The sequence below is a fragment of the Cyrtonyx montezumae genome, unplaced genomic scaffold (assembly GCF_038088225.1).
Source record: "Cyrtonyx montezumae isolate F1298 unplaced genomic scaffold, pur_monq_1.0 scaffold_1, whole genome shotgun sequence".
NCBI classification, from domain to species: domain Eukaryota; kingdom Metazoa; phylum Chordata; class Aves; order Galliformes; family Odontophoridae; genus Cyrtonyx; species Cyrtonyx montezumae.
The window spans coordinates 4739494-4760328 of record NW_027071825.1 but is presented as its reverse complement, the minus strand read 5'-3'; the positions used below and the strand labels follow the sequence as shown (position 1 = coordinate 4760328).

General features: G+C 41.7%; 2 protein-coding genes across 2 annotated transcripts; both read right to left on the bottom strand.

Annotated features, from left to right (window-relative positions):
* Window positions 1-1444: 1444 nt before the first annotated feature.
* NDC1 (NDC1 transmembrane nucleoporin) lies at window positions 1445-15581 on the bottom strand. The gene is made up of 18 exons (XM_065738637.1): window positions 15504-15581; window positions 15296-15416; window positions 14665-14766; window positions 14100-14274; window positions 13487-13625; window positions 12649-12757; window positions 11227-11278; window positions 10517-10649; window positions 9560-9652; window positions 8401-8482; window positions 7734-7889; window positions 6598-6852; window positions 6360-6475; window positions 6066-6116; window positions 4946-5009; window positions 3718-3818; window positions 2631-2791; window positions 1445-1657 (listed from the first exon to the last, which is right to left on the bottom strand). The coding sequence occupies exons 1-18, from the start codon at window positions 15540-15542 to the stop codon at window positions 1594-1596; spliced, it is 2013 nt and encodes a 670-aa protein (XP_065594709.1). The 5' UTR covers window positions 15543-15581; the 3' UTR covers window positions 1445-1593.
* Window positions 15582-16019: 438 nt separating this feature from the next.
* On the bottom strand, window positions 16020-20423 carry YIPF1 (Yip1 domain family member 1). Its single transcript, XM_065738648.1, has 9 exons — window positions 20385-20423; window positions 19953-20116; window positions 19334-19414; window positions 19143-19230; window positions 18904-19020; window positions 18166-18332; window positions 17567-17749; window positions 16648-16742; window positions 16020-16238 (listed from the first exon to the last, which is right to left on the bottom strand). Exons 1-8 carry the CDS (start codon window positions 20413-20415, stop codon window positions 16653-16655), a joined length of 921 nt encoding a protein of 306 aa, XP_065594720.1. The 5' UTR covers window positions 20416-20423; the 3' UTR covers window positions 16020-16238; window positions 16648-16652.
* Between the last annotated feature and the right edge of the window lie 412 nt (window positions 20424-20835).

Genomic DNA, 20835 nt, shown 5'->3' with positions numbered 1-20835 from the left:
TGGAAAATTTATCTGAAACTTTCAGCCAAAGCATTTAGGTCAACAGTTAACACCTGAGCTAAAGCATCACTAACTCCAGGTGCACATCGTAATACCAGCCAAAGAGCAAATCATTTAATAAAGGAGGCAGGCAAGAGGCTTTGACATAATAGTCAAATCTGTGGTAGAAGTTAAGCACAGGGAAACTTTAAAAGACTGTGTCTAACCTTAAAATATAATGAAAGGCTGTCCATCACCTTCTGGCATTTGCTGTAAGCAACCTCTGCAAAAGGAACAATACCATTATAACACCAACTATCAAGCATAGTTTCTGCATGTAGAGAAAATCAAATGCCTTCGTAATGGGAAACTAATATGCAGGTCTCAGGTTTGGGCTTTTCTTCTCTTCCTAAACCTCACCACCCCCTGCTAAGCAATTATTACTACACAACTGCTCTGTGAGCCAGTTGTTTCACCACACCACTGTAAACTGACATCCTGGACATCTTCAGGTCATGGATTCTTGAGCAAAATTCAAAGGACTAACAGCACTGAAGAGAACAGAAGGAGGATCCAAATCTTTCCCCTCATCACACTGAATTCATTTGCAAGACCATTTAGCTTACCTTACTGTGATTTCCTTGAGATAAAAGCACTGCAGCGACATCTCAGCACTTTGTATACCATGCAAGTTTTCTTTTGTAGATACCACAGTAACTGGAGTCAGTTTAAAAATGGGATAGCATATTTTTCAAACTATCTGGACAGGTTTGCTTGCAAATTAGAAGTTTAAAAGATGCTTTTTAAAAGTCATCTTTCATATGAAGCTACCAATAAGTACGAAGTTTTGTAATTTTATATATAGTAAGTTGCAAAGATCCTTCATATCCACCTTAGCAGAAAGCTGCTGATCCAACCTTTCACACAAAACATCTCTACTTGCAGTTTTTACCAAGAACAGTAATGTTTCCTGTATGATTCATTGTAGATCAGAACTTCAGTTTCCCAGGTCACCTTGAAGACAATAAAATCCATGCTGAAAACTTCAAGAAGTATTTGTGTCTTATCAATATCTTTTCTACATACCCATTTTGCTCAGAAGGAGTATTTCCATCCTACAGGAGAGCAGCATGTTTTATTCCTTGGCACATCTGTTTCTTATTCTTAAAGCACACACTTCATCTGAGCTGAAAGCGTCAGCAACTAGATTTATGAAACACTCAGGGACATTAAGTATCTGTGTAAGTCTCCACTCAGCCTTCATCAGGAAAAGCAGGGAAAGAATATATGGGGGAAAAACAGTGAAGAATCTAAGTGGCAGAGTGAGTCTGATAATCTCAAATGTCTTACATAAAATAAGAACTGACATTTTCTCACCTGTAAGCGATATTAAAAGAAGGCAAGATGAATTTTAAGACGTTTTATTACACAAAAGATCCAAAACTTCCAAAACTTCTTCCAAAACTGGAAGAGATTTTCTACAATTTTAAGTTTCACTCTGTAACCTGTGCTTCCACATGCTTTTTCAACAATACTAGATAAAAAGGCTCAGTAGTCCCAGTTTCTTCTTACCAGAAGTGACAAAAAGACCGTAGCTGTATCAAAATCTGATATTTATTCTTTATATTCCAAGAACTGCTGAAGTCTTTTCTTGTGTTCTGTAGAGACTTGCACCGAACTAAAAACAAACACAGAACATAAGACTTTGCATTAAATGTAGTGCACCACAGAATAGAGCCTCATGCCAAAACCAAGCGAACGCTGACATAAACAACTGCACTCAAGTTGAAATTTAGAAAACCCAGCTGTATGACAAACCTAGCTTCCAAGGAAAACACACACAAAAAAGTAGGTATTAATCCTTAAAAATGTCAATTCCTCAACAGCTTCCACTACTAAAAGACATTTATCCCTAGGAAGCTCATCTGTTTCTTCACCCATTTAATCATGGCATCATAGAGTATCCTGAGTTGGAAGGGACCCACAAGGATCACCAAGCCCGTGCCCAAATGCCTGTTGAACTCTGGCAGCTTGGTGCCATGCCCCTGTTCTCCGGAGCCTGCTCCAGCACCCAACCACCCTCTCAGAGGTTAAGAGGTTTTTCCTAACGTCCAATCTGAACAATCCCTGATAAAGCTTGATGAGTAGCTGTTATCCTTGCAAGGTAGACTTAAATATGAAAGCATCTCTCAAAATGATTTCTCCTGTATACACAGCACTTCCAAACTGAGTGACACGACACAGTTTCTGCTTTACATGTTCCGACACCAACTACAGAAGTGTGCCTGCTGTGTCAACCAAGAAACATTTGCCCAAGATTCTCTTCCCACTAAACTAAAGTTGTCTCTAGTCAGTTTACTTCTCAGCAGCTAAGATTTAGTATTTGAGTGATATTCATGGACCATTTTTTAAAGAATTGATTAAAAAAAATTCACTAAGGACTTCCACCCAGAATTCTTTAAGTTTCTAGTGGGGACCACATACGTACACAAAAATTTTGTAAGGTTCAACAAATTAAAGACAGTATTAAGATGCCATGTTAGAATTGTGTCCTAAAGGGATTCTTGCACAAATGTCTATTTTCATAGTTCCTGCAGTAATATTTAATTTAAAAATTTAGCAAGTGAGAAATGATGAAGAAAAGTTCTTACTTTAAGTGTTCTCCAAAGACAGTGGTTATCCGGTACAGTGCTGTTCTCAAAGATGCTCTAAGTGCAAATCGTAGTGTTTTGTAGGATGTGTCCACCAGACTTCCTGAACTCCTAGGAGGTTTGCTAGAAACATGAGGCAGTTTGAAATGTCTGTCTACAACCTAATTGAGGAAAAAAAAAAAAAAAAGATGAGCTTACTCTGTCTGTTCAATTACTTTATAATAGAACTAGCACAATATGTATTAAATAAAGCAAAGTAAAAAGTTCTGAAACACCACCAAGAACACAATAATGCACTGGAAACCAAACATGACCTTACATTTCCAGGCCATCAACGTGAGCACAGTATCAAGATTTATGAAATAAGGCTCTCTGGTATTAAGTCTCAAACGCTAAGCACAGCAGTACAAAGCCAATTGTTTTGTATTACATCTTGCTTCCTTCAGAAATGTGGGAGGTGCTCCCTTCTCCTTCCCCCTAATACCTCTTCTTAGAAGAAGTGACTTACACTGAGATGCTTTAATAACCTCAAAATCCTTTCCAAGAATCTCCATTAAGGAAGTGTACAGTGATTGTATCAAAAAGACACGCACAGCTTTGGAAACAAATCTGCTTTTTTTTTTTTAATACACATTTCCAAACATCAACAACTGGAGAGTTTGAGTAATGCCTAAGCATTGCTTTGAGATCTTATCTCCCGTGGTTTGCAAAGCCTCCAAGTGCTCCAGATTGTATGAAGAATTCTGTACAGCCAACTGAGGATGAAGTCCTAAGTAAGCTTAAAACATAGGATATTTGACACATCCCCAAAACAAGATGCTTAATTAAGAAGTACCAAGTGCTCAGTTAAAACATTTCAGTAAAATGCTCTTCTTGCTTCTACATTTTAAAGACCTAGCAAGGTTTTTAACCAGCTATTTCATAACAAACATAGTGGCAACTGGTTGTTTTGTTTAGATGAAGATGAGAAGCCATTTATAGCAGTGACAACTTTAAGGACTGGTCAATACTCTCAAAAATGCAAAGTTAACAAAACTCCTCCTCTCATAAAGTTGTTCTGCAGTAAGGAAAAGTTAACAGTTTTCACCTCCTGGAGGGTCAGTAAAGTACTCAGGATAGCTGGCAGCGTGGTCTGAACAACTCCAAACTGGTCTTCAGTAAAAGAGGCCGCTATCAAATGAGACAGACCTTTTTGGGGAGAAAAAAAAAGAAGTGCTATAATTACAGAACTCTCAGCTTATGATGCATTAACAAAGATCACATCTTTCCTGAAGATTCCACTAACGTGGTGGAACTCTCAGGATCCACTGCAGCCACGTGAGTGTGATCTCAGCTTTGGCTTGCTACAGGGTCGTATCAGTCACTCATTTGACTGCTGTACAATAGCTTGAGGTTAATGATAGGGGAAGAGAGATTATATAAAATATTTAAAAGAGGACAGGCTCCCTTTCCACTCTGATCAGAGCTGTACCTGACACCAACCAAGAATCAACTGCTATTTCACAATTCTAGTCACGCATAAATATTTCCAGATTATTTAAATTTTTGTTCAGCTTGTACAAGAACTTTACTACTCCGAAAAAAAATTTGGATTTAGCTTTAAAACCCTTCCATTTGTTTATCACATTAAAAAGCATTGCTGCCTAGTTCACCAACCCTTGTTAAAACACAAATTGTACTTCCACTCTTCTGTGAAACTGTGTTTATGATCCCCATCTCCCGACTACATTTCTTGGCTCATCACCTTTAATGTGACACAACCTGTCTCATCAGTCCATACAACATCTGACCTAGGAAAAAAAGTGACTTTTACACAGTGAAATCCAATGAAAGATTCAAAAAACACTGATACTTGCTCTTGACACTGAGACAAACAAGCAAGAAAGTCCTGTTGTGCAGCCACGTGCTCATTTTTCAGATCTCTCTGAACCCCCTCTTCCAAATTATTTGTTAACTTACTACTTGAGTGTCTGCCTGCCTCCACACCCCTGGCTAACTGAGAAAGACACTTCAGGAAGGAAACCTGCTGTAAAAAGACATCCTACGTTTCTTGTCACCTTTGCTTTTTCTTTCAGTAAATGCGTTCATGTGGGAGAAAAGCAACAGAAATCAAATCCAGGAATCACTACCTCCATGGAACAAACTAAGCCTGTGCATGAAGTGAATGAGATCTTTATTCATGTTATAAAAATGCAGAAATTTTTATCAAAACACATTCAAAGTTTTCAGAGACCCAAAAATCTGGACAGATAATTCTAGCTGTTGCATTTCCATGAACCAAAGGAGCAGAAAAGCTGGGAACAGAAACTGCTTACCTTCCAAAGCCCAAATGTGCATCTGGGCATCAGAGAAAACAGCTTGGATGGAAGCTTCTGGATGCTGAGAAGAAATCAAAGCATTCTAAGTGCACAACCTAAAAGGATCACTGAAACTGCAGGTTGCAATTAACTTTTTCTGTGTAAATACTATGCAAGTTTAGTTTAACTGTTCACCTGAAAGGTAATAGTAATATTAGTACTGATATTTCAGAAGGAGAAATTCCCAAAAATCCAGTTACCTTTCCCCCCCACAGACAAAGGAATACTATAAAGCAATCACTTGGTACACTGGCCTGACAAAATGTCATAAACTGAATTCTAACCTTACCTAGAAGCCATACCATCTAGCAGTTAGTATACTAAGATAACTGCATTTTTAAGTTCTCAGTTGTGTTCTACTACTGCATGATACCTCATGCAAAATGCAGCTTATGAACAGCCCAGCATGAATAAATATTGTTATTTTTAATACAGGCATAGGACAGTACTGCTTCAAATATCACAGTAAGAACAGCACTGTACTTAAAGAAAACCTTAAATTAGAAGAAAGAACTTTAGAATCACAGGGGTTGGAAGGGACCTCAAGTAAACATTGAGTCCAACCCCCTTGCCAAAGCAGGCACCCTACAATAGGTTGCACAGGTAGGTGTCCAGCTGAGTCTTCAATACTTCCATAGGGGACTCCACAACAGCCGTCACCCTGACCGTGCATAAGTTCTTCCACATGTTTCCATGGAACCTCTTACACTCAAGTTTTAAGCCACTACTCCTTGTCTTATTGCTACACACCCCCAAGAACCTGGTCTCATCCATTTGCTTCCCACCTCCCTTCAGATATTTATAAAAATGAATCAGATTCCCCCTCAGTTTTCTTTTCCCCAGGCCCAAGAGACCCAGGTTCCTCAGCCTTTCCTCAGAAGAAGTTCCAGCTTTGCTATCTCTGTGACCCTCCTCTGGACTCTAAGAGATCCCTGTCTTTTTTGAACTGAGGAGCCCAGAGCTGGACACGGTATTCTAAATCATTACTCTATGTAAAAGAGACACAGTGCCACAGCAGATCTCATGTTCGTGCATTTCTAGACCACACTGCTCACTCTCAAAACATGATCACAGCTACCTTGCTGAAGAAATACATTATCAGCACTCGTCTTGATAAGAAGTTTTTTATCTGAAAAGAAACACAAGATGAAAAACATTGTATTTATAAGAAAGCATGTAAAGTTAAGCCTCCTCACCTCTACCATCTTTTTACAGCAAAAAGGAATGGGGTGTGAGGCAGAATATGTTCCGTTAAGTTATGTAAGCAAATTGAAGAAGGAAGTATTCATTTAAAAAAAAAAAGTTCTTTCAGTGGAGAGAACACTTAAGCTGTACTGGCTGTAACCTATATGTGCTGCAACTTTTACTCTACCTGTTCTTGCTTGTTCTGGAGCCACGTGTAAATAATACTTGGCTGCACTGCTTCGCTGCCAACTCTTGCAACAGAGAGCACTGAGGATTCATGGTGGGAACCGTTCACATGCTGACCTACAAGAGAAATACGGTCACTTCAGACAACGGGGTTCTGTCACTTTTAACCTTAAGAATATAGATCTCTATTCACATCTACAGCTACAGGGATAAGAACAAGTGCAGAGGAAAGTCTCTACCTGAACCTGACTGCCTCAGCTTTGGTCCCCTTTGCACGACGTGAGGACTCTGGACTGATCCACGCCAAGGAGAGCCTAAATCCAGAATTCCCACCTTGCCATTTAAAGCAGGTGAACTGAAAGGTGAACCAATAGCAGACCCAGGCGATGCCTTTAAAGGCATTACAGATGATTTAACCAAGGAGGACATGGCAGCTCTGGGAATAACATTAGACCTCTGTAACTGGAAAGGCATATCTTCTGCCACTGCAGCTCCTAACAACAGAAACAAACACACTGTCAAGACATAGGCTTGTTATTTGATTGCTACTTCAACAACTTCTGTATCATCAAAAGTTTTCATTAATGGACATTGTTTCTACCTTGATCTTGCAAAGAAGTACATATCAACCTGAGTATGGAATGCTTTAAAAGTTCTTTCCTCTTGTTCCTGAACTGATGGTGGATTTCCTGAATTTCTCCTTCTGTGAATTAGCATTACTATGCATTGGATGCATCATTGTAAAGTATGCTTTTAGTATTTCTAGTATTAGTAAAGAAAACAAGGCTACTTAAGGACAGTTCCTAAATAAGAATGGCAGTTCTTTCTGATTGGTGTGTAAAAAACACATTGTCAGCCACGAACTCCAAGGGAACAGCAGCACTAGAAGAAAGTCACCTCTGACATACCAACTGTTCCCTGCTGTTCACAGGACAGGAGTATGCTTGTGTCCTAGGCACTGACTGCTACGGGATTCAGTTACCTGGCAGTCCTTGTGCTAACACAGCTCTACTGCCAGGAATGATGCCTAAGTGCAGCATGTGAAACACCTGAAACACTCTGTCAGCTGCATGCAGCTCCAGACTCAAACCAGCTTTTCTTTTTCTACCATTATACACAGTGAACCACATTAAGATGTTTCTTATAATGTAAATAAGTCCTTATAACAAAACAAAACTAATTTTGTCATCTTAAGATAACAATAAGAACAGCTATGCAAGTCACAAAGCATCTCCTGGCAGATCTTAGACTTCTTAGGTTCAGCCATATTCTAAAACTTTAATAATGAGACATCCTTAATTCACACAAGTGGGGAAATACATACTGCATCAAATATAACACCATGCAAGTAAAAGTAAGGCACTGCCTCACATACCTGGAGTCTGCGGGGATACTTTCACCTCTCCCACTTGCTGCTTTGCTCTCCCATTTGCTGCTGCAGCTTCCTGCTGCACAATCAACCTCTGGGTCAGATCAGTCAGCAGACTCAAACACTCCCTTGATATCGCAGTCCAGTTATGTGGGTGCCCACCTAACAGCATTCACACAAAGGGGAAATGCAGTAGGTATGTTTGATCTCCATGTTATCCTCATATCTATTCTAACATGACACATTTGCTCTCAGCATAAGCTTCAAAAGACCACAGCACCATTCCATTCCTAAAAAGCCACAATGCATTTTTACTGCATTGTGGCAGTTTATTAATACTGAAAGGAAGATGAAAACATGGACAGATTCTATCCTACTGTCAATTAATAACTCTACTAGACTTAGGTGAAAACCATTAAGCAGGTGGGAAACAACCTGTTTGGTCCATCAGACTTAAAATCAGCTAAACAACTAAAACAAACAGAGCAAAATCAATGGTGATGGTAAACACTTCAGAAGTTGTGCAAACATTAGAGATCCTAATGAGGAATAATAAAGTTTTTCAAGATTTCTAGGTAGTCTCAACTGCCCTTCTCTGCTTCATATATAGCAAGAGGATTGTATACTAAATGCAACTAAATAATAATAATAATCAACATGAAGTAGCTCTTACCTGGCTGGCTAAGGCTAAAGACTTCCTGACGCCGAACAGGAGAATACTGGGACAGTAACATCAAGTCTTGTAAGGCTAAAAACTACAAGGAAAGGAAAGCATTTTCACACATGCAGAGTCCAAGGAGTTTCCTTAAAAACTGTTCTCATCCATATCAGTGCCATTCTAATAAAGACCAAGTTTACACAGACTAAGACAAGCCATGTGATGGGAGAAAAACAAAACAAAAAAAAGGCAAAAGACAGCATGCATCCCCAGAACCAGTTCAGACAGAGCTGCTGAACAGAGCTTTGGAAAACTTTTACTGATATATTCTTTCTTTGGAACTAAAGAAATATGCCACATTTTCTTAAATTCAGTCTTAACAACTAACAACTCAAAGAGCTCAAGTTGAAAGAACAAATTGTTTTTGCAAGCCAGAGATCATCTGCTGTGTGCCAACAGCATAATACAGCTTTTTCACATCATCAAGTAATTAGCATGGCAGACAATGATAACCAGATTTCCATCAATTATAGACACTTCAATCTAATTCATAATCTCAGCAGTTACTAACTGTGCTGTGCTTGATTCTTCCTCACAGATCCTTGGATAACATAACAAATTACAGTAGGCTGCAATTCATTTGAATCCTGTTTTTATCTCTAGCCTTATCATAGATCTGTATAATCGTTAAATATGGATCTTCACATGCTGGAGAACAGTGTTATCTTTATTTACACAATACTTTCTATACGAAGTCTTCAATTCCTGCTTATTATAAACAGTAAGCTCTATTAATGTCTAACACAGCCAGACCAAAATTACAGTTTACCAAAATTACTGCTTACCAAAGGGGAAAGGAAAAATAAAAAAGTGTTAATAACCTTTTATTTTAGCATAATTACAAACTAACCTAATTACTGCACACATACATCTCACCCTCACCTCTAAACGAGTCCGTTTTCAGCCTAAAACTAGTACAGCACGGTGAGTGCCAGCAGATGTCGCTACTAAACAAGTTTTCACCACCAAACAAAGGCTGCCTTGGCTTGCTCAGAGTTCTGAGGCAGCTTTTTAAAGAACTAGCAGCAGTTCTAGCTGCTATTTAGCAGATCATGGTTTGAGAATCACCATCCCAGCAGACACCTAACTGGGAAGACTGTGGAAATCCAATTACCTTTATAATGAGCGGAGGGTTGCTGTTTAAGATTTTAGGCAGGCACTGATCTGTCTCCTCAGCAAAAGTTGGCTGAACAGGAAAGTGATGCATCTAAACATAAACATCAGAAGTTGTGTTATACAGTGTAAAACATGAGGGGAAAAAAAGCCTAAGAAACACCATGCCTGAGTTGCTGCTTCTGAGAGGAGTTATGGACTAGGAAAGCACATATCCACCTGCTCTGACTTCCTATAAAGTAGCTTGAAATTTCTAACAGAAGCAACAACAAAAACAAACATACAAACAACAAAAGGCCACGCCTTACATTTAAAACCAAGCTCTTAGAAAACCCAGCCATTTTTTTCTTGAAATGCTTTCCATGTACCCATGCAGCTGGGCAAACCATACAGAGATTTCCATCACAAAAAATAAGAAATTCCAACACTGTGATGTCTGTCTTTTACACTGTAACCAATCCCATGAAAAACCAAGGGGCTCTTTTATTAAATAATGAAAGATTTTTAGAATTCTTCTCCTACATTGCTTCACTGATAAACTAAGGAAGTCAGTATGATACTCATATTCATTTAACAGAATTTATTTCTATTCCTGTGGCTATGATGTTTAATATATAAATAACTGCTTATATTTTTATCAAGTATTGCATATTCTTAATACTATTTAACATGAATCAGTTTGGGCATAGAATTTCAGTTTATTTGTTTTGTGTCACTGAATTCATATTACGTATCATTTTATCCCTCTTCCCCAGCTGCCTTGTTGAAATCTGACATTTCCAGAGCTTGGCTTGCAGAACACTGACCACCTTTTGTTATCTTTTCTGTTGATAAACTTTAATGAGAGAGAGCTTCTGGACATTACCTTCTCAAATAACCTGTGGGTGCATGTCAGAAGTTCTTGCTTTTGAAAAGAAAGCTTTATCAGTGAAACACTGCATTGTCTCAGCATACCAACCTCTGTAGCATAGATCTTGAAAAACAACCACGCAATGTACCAGGTAACCAGAAGAAACACACCAGATAACCAGGTGTGGTAAAACAAGGAGAGATCCAATAAGCCAGACAGAGTGTCAAGAGGATGCAATTTACTGCAAAGAAATAAACCAAGAAGATAAATGTTTCTATTATGGATGACATCTATAGTAAGCTGTTTATTGTTGAACTTTTTTGTTCCATAAAGATGTGATGAGATCACATCTATAATTTTCTAGTAGAGGTAATTAGACAAAATTAAAATTAAGGAAATTAAGGAAAAAGCTACATGGAATAAATGACTGTAACCACAACTTCATCCAATTAAGGTATTAAAAGCTCCCACATTTCCCTATTTAAAGAGGAATCACAGTGATATATAAAAATAAAAACAACCTTAAAACACAGAATCAGATAAAAAACACAAATGAGATCTGGAGAGAATACCCTTACAAATAGTTCAGTTTTACAGAGATAAAGGCCATCATAGCTGATTTCTTAATGCCTAGCTACAAAATAGCTCTTACCAGGGGCTGTAGGCCCTCATGGAGTTTATTTCAGGAAGCCTCCTTCTGTTCTTGGGGAACAGAGCCCTACTACACACAGAAAACCAGCTGCTATGCTGGACTACCTTAGCAAAGGCAGCTGTTGGCAATATTCTCCTCCAAGTTTTCAGCACTTTGCACTACCCACCTGTCTATATGAAGATCCATTGTGGTACTTATCCACATCTTTGGGATATAACCTAGGGAACAAAAAAATAAACACAACACTGAAGCAAGTAAAAAACAGGCAAACACACAGACAACAGGCCAACAAGAAGATCAAAGTAGAATGCATATATAAAGGCAAAGAATGGCCTCGTAACACGTGTGTGCAAAAAAACAATCTGCCTTTAGGTTTCTTCTCTTTCATTTCTTAAAAAATAGGAATGTGGGAAGGAAAAAAAAAAGGTGCCAGGACAGCAATTGCACAGGGAGAGATGCTGCTCTTGAGTTCCACTGCTAACCTCTCAGCACTGGAATATTTCTATTCCTTCTCTAACAAAGGAGAGTTAATACTAATTCTATATTCATTCTCACCACAGCTCAGACAGCAGCAGAGTGCCTTTAAAGATATGGAAGAAACTGATACTGAAGCATTTACCTCAATGAAAAATGGACAAAAACTCTAGCATACTCTTAGTTCACTTAGGAGTATAACTACAACCCTAACATTAAAGGAACCTCACTGTGTTTTATCCAATCCAGCCCTGTTGTGCCCATCAGCAGATTTTAGCATTATCATCTTAAGGAACAAACTTAAATTCTCCTGAAAGGGAGGCAAGCTGCCTTTTGCTCCCCAGTTTTCTCCAAATAACGTAAACTGTGCTTGGGAATAAAGCCAAAGTGCTCATTTTTGCTTAGAAATAGCAAGACACCGTGGCACTACATACACGGAAGTCATACCACTGGCAGTATTTCAGGTTCAGCTCTGAGACTACTCCTGAAACCACACAATGGAAGCAGCAAGCCAAGGCACAGCAATCTTTACCCATGTGATAAAAATAAATAAATAAAATACAAGGAATATTAGTTACATATGCAAATAGAATTCTTCAATTATACTTTGTTTCCAGGTTTTGAGGCTACGCTGCAATGCTAGCTGGTTACAGCTTGGTAGCTCCTCCTACATGTAAGTTACCTCACTGCTGCCTGCACCAGCATTTGCTTCCAAGATGAGAACACCAGAAACAATCCTCTGGAGGAGGATCGATGTTTTGGCACAGTGTCCAAAAACACAGACTTCAGGTTAGAAAACTATTGTTCCCAGTTGTCTTCTTAGAAAACCATAAAGCTCTTACTCATGTAACGTTACCAACTAGGTGAGAAATTCCTAAATAATGTGTTAATCTCTTTGGAAGAAGAGACATTTCTCACACTCTAGTCAAAATTCTTTAAGGATTAGTACCAACATATAAACTGTGCTTCTTCTCACTGTTCTAGACAGTTGTCTTTATTCATTTAAATAAGTCCACACACCTTCAGCGAGCAATTTGAGAGGCTGAAGAAACAGTGTAAGCTCACAGACTAAAATAAAGGAATTCAAAAATTAGAAAACTTCACAAATCCTTACCAAAGAAGTAATATGCAGCACAGAAGTTTCGAACCAAATACAGCGATTCCACACAACTGTGTTTAATGAGGAGAGGCAAAGATCTTCTGAAACGTAAGTACTTGTATTGCTAGAAACAAATTGAGAGTTCCACATTCAGCATTCAGAACAAACTGGTGAAACAGTTAAAAGGAATTAAAACACTGGTTCAAAATCTGTGCTTTAGAGAAATTAAAGCTAGTTAGGTGAAGGCAGTACCAGGTGTTCTGCCTACTACTGGCAATTTCTATCATTTTACAATCGTTTCCAGTTTTCATTGTTTTTCCTGTAGAGTATAAAATTGGAGGGGAGGACTGACTGCATGCAATAGGAAACAACAATAAAAAGTCACTTAACATGACCTAAACAACAAAAAAGGCAGCACGTTTCACCTTCCACATTTCAGTTTGGAAACTATCACAACTGATCTACTTGAGTTTGTTTGAAAACAATTAGGTAAAAGCCCTCAAGATTTTCAGCCCTTAGGTAACCTTAGTTGCTAGTTCCTGATGTTAAGAATCAGTTCAGGCACACTGCTGCTTTCCTGCAGCTCACCTTCTGCTATGGCCCACCTTAGCCAGCTTTGAACGTGCAACAGAGGGCCTTCAGCACTCTGCATCTCTGTTTGAAAGAGGCTGAGCAGGAAAGAAGGAAGGTGAACACTACTGGCACTGAAGCATATACTCACTTAGCTTTAATCTACTAGTAAAAGCCAACTGACAGCTGGTACTGCCCTATTCAAATATATAAGCAATCAATGCTGTTTTTTAGTAATTGTTTTACTTATTATCTTTCTGCAAAGATTTATAAAGCTTCTTACCTGTATGATTGGAAATGGCAAATAATTCATATTGTTAATAATGTATAAGAGACTGTAACAGTATCCCATGAAAGCACCAGAAAGTAGAAAAAAGAGGTGGTATTCGTTTAGGCACATCTGAGGAACAGTGCTGTCGAGGCTAGAAGAGAGAACAATGGTAACTAAGGGATTTTTTTGTTTTAAATCCAGCATTTTCAATTCAGATGAGAAATAGTTACTCCTACTCTCCTGATCACGATGTGTGATGGTATCTCAGCACGTACAACTCCCATTGCTTATTTCTCCACTTTATTACATATCAGAAGTACCCTCATGCATAAGTACAACACATCCACTGGTGAACTAGTTCAAATGACAACCAACCTGTCAACCTGCCATCAACACTCCCAACAGTTCAGTTGTTCTGGGTTTCTGGCCCGTTTATTTCCCCATGCATTACAGTATTTCTAACTTAGGGCATTTCCTAACTTATTATGACAAGCAACAAACTTGCTCACTTTTTTGACAGCGCTCAGATTTCAGTCTCTCACTTAAAAAAAAAAGGCCATCAGTACATACACTTTGACAACAGAAGCTCTTTCCATAACTCATCCTTACACGCAGAAATAATTACCTTTCTGAATTTGTGCAGGGCACAGCAAGAAATTGGAACTTTCCTTTTGTCATAACTGCAGCGCACCAAGCAACCAACATTCCCAATATAGCATGAACAACTGAATGGATAACTTGCTGAGGATGAATTATTTTTCCTATCAGTGCTAATCGAGAGCATGGGATCGATGGCACAACTGTAAACAAAAGCCAAAAGTGAATTTTCATTTGCTATTGATAAAACTCCTCATTAATAACAACAACAAAAAAGCCAAAGACAGCAAATAACTTTCCCACTGGAATCAGGCACTAGATACAGAAAGCAATGCAGAGCCTCAGCTGTGAAGCATGCCCAAATCTGGAGTGCTTCTCTTGCTGCTTTCTGAGTCCCCTTCTGAGCCAAATCCAGTATTTTCACACCCTCCCTTGGTCATGCAGCAGTAATTACACACAAACTGCCACCTGTAGTTAAGAATGACTTTTATGTGCCATCTACAAAAAGAAATTTCCAAATTGAATGAATATAATGAATACAAATCTCTTCCACACCCATCCAATTTATAACTGCTATTACACATGAAACCCACCTGCATAAAATTCAGCATTGAAGATACTTATTATCAGTATCACCACAGACATAAGAAGCATACAGAAGATGACATGTGAAGTATACAAGTCACCAAAAGAATCTAAAGGAAAGAAAGAAACAGTTATCCCCCAGAAGGCTGCAGTAAGAAGATACTGTAAGTTAACAGAGAGGAACACTTGACAATGATCTATTAGCTGTGCGATGAGCAACATTCAATGGACTTTTGAGTGCTGGAATTCTGCCATTCCAGAGGGCTGGAACTGCCCTGCTGTGTGAAAATAAAAGCACATCTAAGCTTCATTAATAATTTTATATTCTTCTAACTGGCTTTCTTGTAAGCAAGCCCTGTTTTACTAAAAACAACAACGCGAATTTAACCGCGGCTGAAGTGACACAGCTTCCCTTTGTTTGACAAAAGCTGAAACCACGCAGTCACGGCAGGAAGATAAAGAACTCCTTGCAAAGCAAATTGCTCGCCTGGCTGTCCTTTAGGCTTGTAAGTTTTCCAAGGGAACATTTCCAAGGGAACATTTCCAAGGGAACAAGCCACCCACACCCCCCCCCCGCACGTCCAGCATCGCAGGGCTCGAGCTCCCAGCTGCACAGCCCAGGCAGGGCAGGGCACGTACCGGACAGCCAGCGCAGCGGGCACAGGAGCTGGACGCCGCTGAGGAGGACGAAGGCCGCGGTGCAGACGGGCAGCAGCAGCACGGACCAGGCGACGGCGGCCGCCAGCCTCCAGCCCAGCACCTGAGGAAGAGGCGGCGTGACGGAGAGCAGAGCGTGGGGAAGGGGAGGGAGGCGTGAGAGGAGGGGTCGCGGCAGCGCCGCGCTCACCTGGCGGAGCAGGGCCCGCTGCCCGCTCGCCGCCTCCATGCCGGGCCCGGCGCCGTTCAAAGTCTCCGCCTCCCAACGTCCGCCCCCTGCACGCCGCTTCCGGCGACGCACGGCGGGAAGCCCGGGACAACCAATAGGAAGCGCGCGACGTCCGCTTTCCCCGCCCACCCCAACAGGAAGCGGCGCGGGCACGGAACGCGGGGAGGACTGCGAGTCCCGGCGCGCCCCGCGCGGCGGAGCCGGAGAAATAAGCAGCACAGGGAACCTTCACATCGCTTTATTCCGATACAGCCGGACTGCACGGCACCGGGCTCAGCCCCCGTGCCCGCCGCAGCGGTCTGTGAGCTCACGGGTCCCGCAGGGCTCCTTCTTCCGCAAACGCGTCCCATTCTTCAGTGAAAAAATAAAACTACTGTACAGGCGGAGCAACAGCGCGATCTGAAAGAGAGGAGCGGCTCCGGTGAGCGCCGCGGATTCTGAGGCAACGGGCACACGGCCTGCAGGAGCGCAGGGACAGAACACAGGGTTTAAAAGCAGGAGGAGGAGATCTAAGTGAGATGTGAGGAGCAAATTCCTTCCTCAGAGGACAGAGAGGCCCAGCACTGCTGCCCAGAGCTGTGGGGCCACATCCCTGGAGGTATCCACAGCCACAGATGGGCCCCGGCCAGCACAGCTGGTAACTTATGATGCTGTCCTGAAACACCTTGTCACAAGCACTGAAGGAGATCCAGTGTACTTTTAACGTGAAAAGGAAAGGAAAAATACAAGTATAACCAATTATTAAGCTTGACTTACACAGTAAAAAATACTACAGGGAAAAATATCTTTGAAATGAACCATGGGACTGAGAGGATTATTTAAGTGCACCTTATTCAAACATATTTTTTCCTAAGAGTAAAGCTCAAGGAAAAGAAAGATAACTTGTCTTTGTTTCTGTCTTTTACGTTTTTATAGCTGTAATTTAAAATGCAGCTGGAAGAAATGTTAATAAATAGTGTATATACATATACCCCCATCTGGCAGAGTCCATGTCTTCAGCCCTTTAACACTCAACCATAGTAGCAAAGAAGATGTTTCAAGATCCGAGTTTCCTAGCCATGGGATTGTGTTCTTAGATGCTTACATAAGAAATCTACAATCTTACCTTATTTATTTAACTTTTGTTACTAGTGATGTTCCATTGTGAGCAGGGATAATAGGAACAGGAAAATCCACTTCAGGGGCATCAAAAAAGTATGCCTAAGTGATCAGAAAGGACAAAAAAAAAGAAAAAAGACCATTTAGAAAGAAACAAACGGTTCTGCTCCATCAGCCCTCATTCACTCCTTCCACATCCGCTGTCCATAAGATGCACACACAGTACTGAAATAACAAATTTGTATCTTTTCTAAGAGTTTTTATCAGATTAGAAATGGTCAGTTAAAAAACTAAATTGGATTTTACAATATAACAGCCAAGATGTTTGAAAAGTCCAATACCAGAGAGGGCAGCAGAAATTTACTGGACTCACTGCTGATGCTGAAGCTCCATGCGCCCGACGGTAACAGGAGCTCCTGCTGACATCTGAGCTGTATGTTACCCTCTGCCTGCACGCTGAGCAAATCTAGAAGCTGATGTGGGGGGTCAGAACTTAAGCCTGTACAGCATCATTTTGCTCAGTGTGATAAAAAGACAAAGAATAATGTTGAACATTCAAAAATGTTATATTATTAACTGAGCACAGTACTTGGTGGAATAATCTGTGACTGGATACAACAAAGATTAACGTGTGCCTGACACTAGAATGAATTCCAGATAAAAATGCTGCTTCCTGAGTAATTTTGTGCTAAATACTCAATACTGAGTTTGTTGCTTGCACTGTCAAAGTCAGATTGGTATTAACTTCTGCAGTTTGAAATGATGAGATTTTCCATTGGTGGCTTTTCCAAAAGTACTTCTTGTTTCTTGATTTACAAACATTTTCCAGCAACATCCTTCCCCTGCACTATACCAAGCTGCAAGCCCCGGCTAATTCTAAGTTACAGAGGTGTGTGGAAGAAAGAAGAAATAAAAGACTCCTCTACCAAGCATCCAACAGACAGCAAGGCGTGAAGCAGGATGACAGCCCCCATGGTCGCCACCGCAATCCTCCGGTTGTCATCTCTGACAGCAGGCCAGAAGGTCATCACCAAAACAGAGCCCGAAAGGCACAGGGAAAAAATCATCAGGACCCAGCGCACCACTTTGTGTGGAATAATCCATAAAATCTGTCAGGGAGGAAAATGATTGTCAGAGAGACTGTGTGAAAATGAGATTCGTTTATTGAATGCATTGTTCCCTGACATTTCATCACTTCCAGCCAATTTGCTCTCTAATTAACCCATCCCTCCCTCATTTGAAGAAAGAGCGATGACAGCAGCTGCAGCAACAAGGAGCTGCTGGCCATGTTTCATGTTTCCTGAGTTCTGTGGGTTTTCTGTTTCTGCTGGTTCGTGTTTCCTGAGTTCTGGGGACCCCCTCCATGCCCTCCCCTTTGTCAGAGCAGCTTGGCATGGTGCTGGCCACAGAAATGTCCTCAGAGCCTGCACATCAGCACTGCCCCCAATATATCCATCCACATCTGCAGCCTGGGAGGACCCATCCCAATACCCAACACTGCCAGAAGCCTTTAGGCCATACGTACCGCTGTGGGAATATAGATGAAGAGGGAGTAACCATATACACATACTATCTCCAGGAACGAGTAGGAGACAATGTTCATAACTTTACCATTCCTCCACATCAGGAATCCCCACAGAGCAAGGGGAACAAGCCAAGCGTATGCATAAATCGTTGCTGCTGCTATGGACACTGTAAATATGTCAGAAGATTTAAGGTTCTGTTAGAATACCAGCCAGAATCAAATGTATAGAAGCATTTAGCCCAAAAAATGGAGTTTCCTTTGAAATTACTTCCAAAAAATAAAGCACTCACTACTCATAAATTGAGAATTTTGCATTTATGTCCACTTTACACCCAGTACTTTTGCCAGCATTTCAAGTCAATTTAAAAGTAAAGACTCCAAGAACTATTACCGTGCTGCTTTTCAATGTATTACACTCGTGTATGAAATGCTGTCATTTTCAGTGTGAGAACAGCCACGTAGAACAGAAAAACTTAATTAAAAATGTATTTAAAAAAATAAGTTCAGCTTCAAATATTGAAAAATAGGAACAGAATGCCAACGTACCAAAGCTTTTGAGAATTGACTTCCAGCCCACTTTCAGTGCTTATTTTTGCAATCTCTCCAAAATTTACAGGGAGCAATCAATCAACAAGGCCACTAAATAAAAGCCACAGCCTGTTTTTGTGTTCCTGCATTAGCACATTAAAAACAAACAACACCACCACACCCTCAAGGCCGTATCACATACTTACAAACCTTTTCTGAACTTGGGCACATAGCGGTACGTCGGCCTGCCCAGATGGATGAAGAAATTTGAGAGATTGCCACTAATAGCAATAGCAAAGACAAGTGTAGTACATATCCAAAAGGGACCTGAAAAGGAAACACAATTTCAATAGCAATTCCTCTGCCCTTACAATTTTTTAGGGAGAGCAAGTAGAATACAAATGTGAATCACTTAGCACAGGAAAGAACTTTGCACACCTCATACCTACCATAGAGGTCGGGATTGCTGCGGACATACAGCCTTACAAAGTTCCTCCCTGGCACTGGGAATACTGAACCCTTGATTCTGTCCAGGACCTATGAAAACACACAGTTTTGTCTGACAGAAAATGACAAAAGATCCCTTATGTACAGAAAACACATGGCTCACATGAGTTCCCCTTGAGAGCAGAGCACTAACCTGGTAAGTGTCCACATCGAAGAATGTCTGGTAGTACTCAAATGTCCAGAAAGGGGCACTTTTCTTCTGTCCTGCAAGCAGCTGTATGGTGGGAAAAGCAACGTGGAAAAATTACAGACATGCCATTTATAAATTACTGGCTCTTTTGCACGATAGTTAAATCACTTCTCTACACAGAAAACAAAATTAACAGGGAAGTACCTATGAGTACTTTCTAGGAACGACTTAAAAGTTTCCATTTCCCCCTCCAACATTTGTTAGCAGTGGCTAGTGATCTCTCTGCAAGCAGAACAGTGGTCAGGTGTTATAAAGAGCAGCAAGATGCCACCTTGCAACACATTATTTATAACACGTATACCACAAGTTCCCTTGATCTGACTGACAGCTGCATCAGCAGCACCTTCAGACAAACCCTGGGCATTTCAGGGCCTCCTGCTTTCCTGGCAGAGGCACCAACCCCACGGCAAAACTGCCAGGAACGAACACAGCACTGCGAGAACAGAGAAGCAGCGTTTTAAAGCACTCAGCATTCAACCCCGGTGTCCTCAAGGAATACCTCAGCGCTCCCAGCACCACCTGTGTGTGCACCAAGGGGGCACTGCTGGTGGAAGAGCATTACCTCTGTTTTATCCGAGTCGTCGGTGCCCAGCAGTTCATCGTCCTCCTCTCTGCCCAGCTCGTGCCGACGGCCGTGCTGATTCTCACGGGCCTCTGGCGGCTCATCGATGCTTATCGTGGTGGCATCGGGATTTGCTGCCAGCAAATTAGCTGCGTCGTCAAATTCTGCAAATAAGCACGTTACGAGAGAGGGGATCATCAGCTTAGCGAGGGGTACGTCCTCACAGCTCAAAGAAGATCCCCGCACTACCCAAGAAAGGACGCATCGACGGTGTGGACCCGAAGCGTCTGTCACAACCCAAACCGACGCAGGCTGAACAATCGTTCCGTTACCGAAACGCTCGAGCTCCTCTCCTACCGAGCGGCACCGGGGAGCCCCGCAACGCAGAGCACGGGGCAGAAACAACGGCGGACAGCTGCGCTCAGTGCTCACCTCGGAACTTGAGGTCGTCCACCGCCGCCATCCGCCCGCCCGGGCCGAGCTGCAGCTCCCGAGCCCTGCAGCCCCCCGGAAGCACACGGCGTCACCGCCCCGCCCCGCACCTCTGCTCCCCGCTGCCCAACCGTTGACGCGGCAGGAACTGGCCAATCAGCAGCTCCGCTGCTCGCTCCTCCCGCCCACCCGGCGGGCTAGCAAGGAGCCTATTGGTGTAAAGCTCCGCGCCAGCCAATCGGAGGCGCTTCCTCTTCTGCTCCCGCCCGCCCTCTTAAAGGGACCGCGGCCCAAAGTGGCGGGCTGCCCGCCCCTCCCGCTGAGCGCTGCAGGGGCGGGTTTGGGGCTGCGATGCCCGCGCGTGATTTGCGCGTAGGTCATAGAGCTACAAGAGCGCAATGACGCGCTTCAGCGCATCATATAAAACATTTAAACGCGCGCCCATACTTGG